The 6,500-nt window shown below is 39.0% G+C and overlaps 1 protein-coding gene across 1 annotated transcript; it reads left to right on the top strand.

The window, feature by feature from the left end:
* The first annotated feature begins 481 nt into the window (after positions 1-481).
* Positions 482-1,639, top strand: LOC148867015 (uncharacterized). Its single transcript, XM_088976449.1, has 3 exons — positions 482-1,153; positions 1,288-1,392; positions 1,484-1,639. The coding sequence occupies exons 1-3, from the start codon at positions 524-526 to the stop codon at positions 1,637-1,639; spliced, it is 891 nt and encodes a 296-aa protein (XP_088832575.1). The 5' UTR covers positions 482-523.
* The last annotated feature ends 4,861 nt before the right edge of the window (positions 1,640-6,500 follow it).

The raw sequence follows: 6,500 nt of genomic DNA, 5'->3' as shown, positions 1-6,500 counted from the left end.
TTACATATGGTGGGTAGCATCTTAATTACAATTTAGCTGCTGGTTCTTTTTGTTATTTAATGGCTAATTTGTCATTTCACTTTTTTATATTTCTCTAATTTTATATCTTGTGGTAGGGTCGTTTTGATTTTGCCCGAATCACAACAACAGTGATGGATTGAGAACTCGATGTGCGGCCAATACAAACTATGTGGTCGGACTGCGTAGCTGTGTCCAAACAGGATCTGATTCTATATTGGAAACATCTCCCGTAAATAATAACTTATAAATAGGGAGATATTTCCAATGCATTGTAGGATATGCGTGTGAGGCCGGTGTGAGGCGCCCTAGACGGAGCCCATCTTCGTCTTTACACCATCCACAAGGGCCAGCCCATAAAACTTTGGGAATGTCGCGACCCGCAGGCCGCAGCGCGGGCGTTGTCATTATAAAAACCACTCAAGGCATTCGAACTTGCCAGAACGCAAAACAGATTGCGATCTTGATCTTGAAGGCGCATATATAAAGAAGGAACGATCACGGCATGGGTTTCGACCCAGAAATCACGCATCCCATGTCTATGCTCCAGCTCGGGATGACTGATTTCGGCCACTGTGAGTTGTGTGGCTCCTTCCTAAAGAAACGATCATCTTCGGATCTGCATCAAGAACTCTGCACCTCTGAGCCATTACACAAAAAGATCAAGGTCTCATCTCCTGTCCCCACAAGCACTTTTCTTGGTTCTTCCTTGTGGACTCTCCGCCGGTGCAACTCTGCGCCGAACCCTCCGTCCGAAAATAACAATCTTCCACCACCTTCCCCACAGAAACCACAATTTCTTGATCGATCACAATCTTTCCCCACGCCATCACCACCTGCAGCACAACCGCCGGTGGCGACTGCTTTAGACAGGCTTCGTTCTTTTTCTAGCTCATCTGACACACCAAAGACACCCATGGAAACGGAGATGTTGCCATCTTGTCCACCTTTGGTTCCGTCCACCATTCCCTCTTCAGTTCAAGGGCCAACCAAGAAAAATGGCGCATGCCAAGAAACTACAACGACACCGCCCACAAAAGATACAATCCGATCATCCGATTTCGGTCAGACGCTCTCCAAGATCACCAATCCTGCACTGTCGGATCCTGTGAAGGTGGAGACTTCTGCTACGAAGGTAATTAAAGATTATTTTGGAATCGGGAATAACTAATCCGGTACAAGCTTAAGCTGGGTTTACTTCAAGTTCAAGCTGCTTTTAAATGTTTTCTATCAGATGTAAATAACCATAGGAGCTCTGTTTAATTACAGAGATCGGAGCAGATAAAGAAACGACTGATACAGATAAATGAATGCTGCAACGAAATAATGCAGGAGTTAATGGAAGAAGAAATCGATGATGGAACCAACAACAAGGTCTCAGTCTCTATCATATATATCATTTTCCCTTGATTTTGTTTTTGTTTAAATCAAACTTGCTTGTTAATTAGTAATGTTTGGGGTGCAGGAAGTTTCAGAGATTAACGAGGAAGAAAGTGTGACAGTTGGGAGAGGGGGAAGTTTTCAGTGTCCATTACAAGTGTGGCTGTGGAAAAATGTATCGTGTTCTTATCATCTGAGCTCTAAGAAGACTATTTGTCTGTTTTCTGTGTTCTATATATAGAGACGTAATTTTGATTTGGGTTTTGTTACTTCACATATATTTGTGCTATATTTTTTTTCTATAAAAAAAACAGACTTTCTGCTGTTAACACAAGTCCAGCCTTAATTTGCCACGTGGCTAACTAAGCAATTTTACATTGACCATTTTTATTCAAAGAGATTACATGCAGATGCTTGCGTAGACCATGGAAACCGGATTCAGTCAGTTTAAAGCCCATTCGAACAGCCATCATAGCCTTGCATTGAGAATAACTCCCCATGAAATATAGTATAGAAGTATGGAGATATTCCCAATGAAAGGCTACGATGACTGTTCGAACAGTGTTCGAATGGGCTCTGATGGACAGGATGCATTAGCCACCTCATCATTACACATGGATTAAAATGAGTCCACGGGTAGGGCCCATTTTGATATAGACCCAGGATAGGACAATGAACTTGGAACCGACCTTGCCATTCCCCTCGTCTTTTCTTACCAGGAGTTTGAAAAACATAAATGCAACGGTAATAATAACTGTATTTAAAACCATTGAGATTGAGGAACCAAGCACAAGCAGAGCCTGTTCACAATTGATCCTTTCGAATTCTACGGTTAAAAGAAGTGTAAATGGAGAAGTGAGGAAGGACTCAACACTAAATCTTAACATGGGACTCATGTATTCTATTTGGGTTATTGGAAATTATAATTGGGAGAAGATCTATACATCCAAATAGACATTAACTAATCCTTTTCTCACTACTTTTGAAAATGAAAAAAAAAAAAAGAGAGAAAAAGGAAGAAGAAGATTTTTGAGAAACTAGCAGATTGGAGCATGGTTTGTGCGTATATTTTAACTATTATATAATTTCAAATCAAACATGTAAAAATATAATACAATAATGTAACGGATCATCAGTTCAAAAATGAACCCTGAAGCAATGATGTTTTTGAATCGGTTAGGGGTCTGGTTCTCGGGTCAAATGGTTCGACTGTTTGAATCAAACGGACAGTCCATTTTGACAAAAAAATAAAAAGAAATCAACCAAATCGTTGAATGGTTCGATTGCCTGGGTCAGTGGTTTGCTGACCAAATCAACAGTGGTTCTAGGGTAAAATGGAACTGGTCCCTGACCGATCCCTGATTTTTCTGATCCAACCGTCAGGTCTGATCTGGTTTTGAAAACCATGATTTAAAGTGAGCTATGCGATCACAATCCAAAGGTTGAATAGTTGCTATAAAGTTGGAACCACTGTCTTCTTTCTTGGGACATCTCATGCACCTCCTTCACACATTCATGAGCTATTTTCTGCATATTTGCTCTCGTTACACAAAAAGGCACAAAGTTTTGTGGCATTGCATGAAGAGGGTACTGATCAAGGCCCCACTCCTTTCCAATTTGGAAACTTTTGGCTTGAGAAGAAATGGTTCTTTTGCTGTAATTAAAGAATAGTGTAATTCTAATATGAATGTTTGTAATGTTCAGTCATGTTTATGCAAAGAGAATAGGCTATAGAAAATTAAAATCAGTGGAGTAGGGACATCCCAAGAGCTGTCGACAAACATAATAGGGTGAGAGGATGGCATATCAAGAAGAGATCAAGTAGAGGCAAAGGGCAATGGTACTGGCTCAAAGAAGATAACAACATAAAGTAATTCCATAAAATTGCCAATGTAAGAAATTTGGATAACAGAATTAAATGGCTGAGGGTAAATGGAGAGTTGGTGTAAGATGAAGAATCGTGAATGCTATATTAGCTCTTTTCAGGGAACAATATGTCAATTTAAGAAAACTGAATGGCTTACATTTAGCAGACTAGCCGGTAGAAGAAGTGAAGAACCATTTACTGAAGTTTTGAAAGCAATAAAGGAGATAAATGGCAACAATGCACCAGTATCAAATGGTTCCAACATTAATTTAAAATTTTTAATAGATTTTGTTTGATAATAGTAGGACATACCAAGTTACAGGAATCATCTTCTCACCTGGAGGATTTTAAATTTACTAGGCAATATATTTGATAATATGATAGCTACTTTTCTTCTTACTCATCAATGCTGTCGTGGCACAATGTTTCTGTAAATAAATCCATAATTACCAAAATATGCATGTTGTATAATAATAATAATAATAATGTATTTATTTACTATGATTCTGATATGGTAACTGCTGACATAGAAATTAATGAAGATTAGTGAATATAGAGTGCCTACTAACACTGATGTGTCCTTTATTTCATAATTTAGTGAAGTTGCTTTGCTTGTACTTTTTAAAATTTATTGGATAATTATTTTATGTCCACACCATTCAAGTATCTTTAGTGTTTTTAGATGGACTCCAATCCTCTTATCATCTAACAGATTGGAATTATGATATTAACTATAACTCTTTCCTGTTTTAACTGAGTTATCTTTCATATAATCTTGCTCAGGTCTTTCAACCTTGGATTCAGCGAAGACTTGAATACGCAAAGCATGAGCATGTAATCTCTGGAATTTTGAAATATCTGAAAAGGCATTCATTAGGGAAGCTTCTCAAAGATGATGGTGAACCTAATGAAGATATTATAAAAAGGTTAGTCTTTGTTAAACCTTTCAAAATTCATATTCCCTTTTTATGCACTCAATAAGTAGGGATTGTTATATCCTCTAGCATTACTCGATCACTGTCTTGTCAATGCAATCACAGGTTATATAAGAAAATTGATGCAGATAAGGATGGACACCTTTCAATTTCTGAGTTAAAAGCACTGATTATTGTCAATACAATCACACCCTTTTCTAATTCTAGTTATGGGCATGTGCATCAAATATACCATGCCTTTGAGTGCTGGATTGAACATGTCAAGAGTGAAATAGAAGTAGGTGTTTTTTGATAGAACAGGGAGAAGAATGGTGAAGGATTTTCTGCAATGGCATATAAGAATTAAATTTTCACACTTCTTTTCTGTAAAAATTTCAAAAGGGAAGAAAAAATTAAAGGGGTATTAAAGAGAAAAAATGAAGTACAAACTTTTTATGAAGCTCAGATGGATGAGTTAATTATAGACATGGTGGTCTAGACAACCCTCATTAGTTATATTTTCTGTATCTGCTATGTAATCCCCTATATGTGGAAGAAAAAAATACTGCAGCCATTCACCTCATTTACAGGGTATAGTTTATCCTGTTAAAGACTGGAATGACAGAACAGGATTCGTGTAGCTCACCCCATATGGTTGGGACAAGGCTTAGCTGAGTTAAGTTGAGTTTATCCAGTTACAGTATTGCACTATATCAAATATTGCAATTAGATAATTGTGATATGCATCTTGGGCAACCTGTGCTTCATGCAGGTTATATGTCCATTATACCAGGGTGATAACGGGCATCCCCAGCCTGAGTTAGGGCTGGGCTGGGCCTAGGTCTATATGTCAAAGCCCAACCTGAATCTGTAGGAAGCCTGGTCAATTCTGGGCTGGGCCAGAGGCGTGTAGGACTGGTCAGGCCTGTCTTGGCCCAATACATAAACTAATGATAAGCCATATTTTGTGCATAAAGTACAGTACTGTAGCCCGGTTGGTATTTATTCCAAGCTTTCACAAGTTCATTAATGCCATATTCATATAAGAGTTTTTTTTCCTAACAAAAACTAGATGGAATGTAAAAGCAATTGCTAGTTATCTATAGAAAATCGCTCTAATGACATAAAAAGTAAATATTAACAATAATCAAATGAATTTTTATGGCTGAACAGTGAGACTGCAATCTTGGTTGCCTGGCCTAGGCACTAGGCTCATCTTAGGCCAGACTAGAGCTGTATATCAGGCCTGATGGCCGGGCCATTCTAACCCTTGTATCTGATGCTAAGCATGGACTAGCCCTGTAATGCCATATCTTCACATTTAGCCTGTTGGTATAGGCAATACATGAGTTGCTCTGAATTGTTTGGCTTTATTGAATGGAGAATGCTTATTCTGACAAGTTGGTGCAGGCTCTGCCTGCTACATGTGCAACCACAAAGTATGGTTTTGACCACTTCTGCCTATGGAAACGAATCTATCATTAATCTGCAGAATTCATTTTAACTAGATTCATTATTATCAATCTTACCATTGTCAGAGGTGCAAAGTATTTAGGTGTAGGACTGCAAATGGGTCTTTTCATTCTTGGGTTGAAGAACTGATATTCAATTTCCTCTTGCAGTGAGTCGAGCAAGGCAAGAATAGGCCGTGCACTGAGAAGGATTTGGGCGAAGCGCTTGAAATGGACACGATTAAAAGAGAAATTCTATTTAAAATGGGCAGAAAGCATAGCAGAAGCAGAAAGAAGTGGTGGGGATGACCAACAAGAACTAGATTGGGATAGCTATGACAAGATAAAAGCAGAGATAGCTAACCGGCAGCTTCAGTTGGCTGCAGACAAGGCAAGGCAAAGGAACTTGCAAAACTAAGAGCAGAGAGAGCAGCAAAGGCAAGAGCAGAAAAGATGGAAAGGCTTGCCCAAAAGAGAAAAGAGAGGGATCTGAAGGCAAAGGCTAGAGAACAAACACAAAAAAAGATCCAGAGAAAATCAAAGGAGGAGAAAGAAGAGTTGGCTATTTCAAAGGAGACTGCAATCTTGGTTGCCTGGCCTAGGCACTAGGCTCATCTTAGGCCAGACTAGAGCTGTATATCAGGCCTGATGGCTGGGCCATTCTAACCCTTGTATCTGATGCTAAGCATGGACTAGCCCTGTAATGCCATATCTTCACATTTAGCCTGTTGGTATAGGCAATACATGAGTTGCTCTGAATTGTTTGGCTTTATTGAATGGAGAATGCTTATTCTGACAAGTTGGTGCAGGCTCTGCCTGCTACATGTGCAACCACAAAGTATGGTTTTGACCACTTCTGCCTATGGAAAC

Source organism: Nelumbo lutea, chromosome 3, assembly GCF_056320005.1.
Source record: "Nelumbo lutea isolate HS-2025 chromosome 3, American lotus-T2T, whole genome shotgun sequence".
Lineage (NCBI taxonomy): Eukaryota > Viridiplantae > Streptophyta > Magnoliopsida > Proteales > Nelumbonaceae > Nelumbo > Nelumbo lutea.
This window is presented reverse-complemented; position numbering and strand designations above follow the sequence as displayed.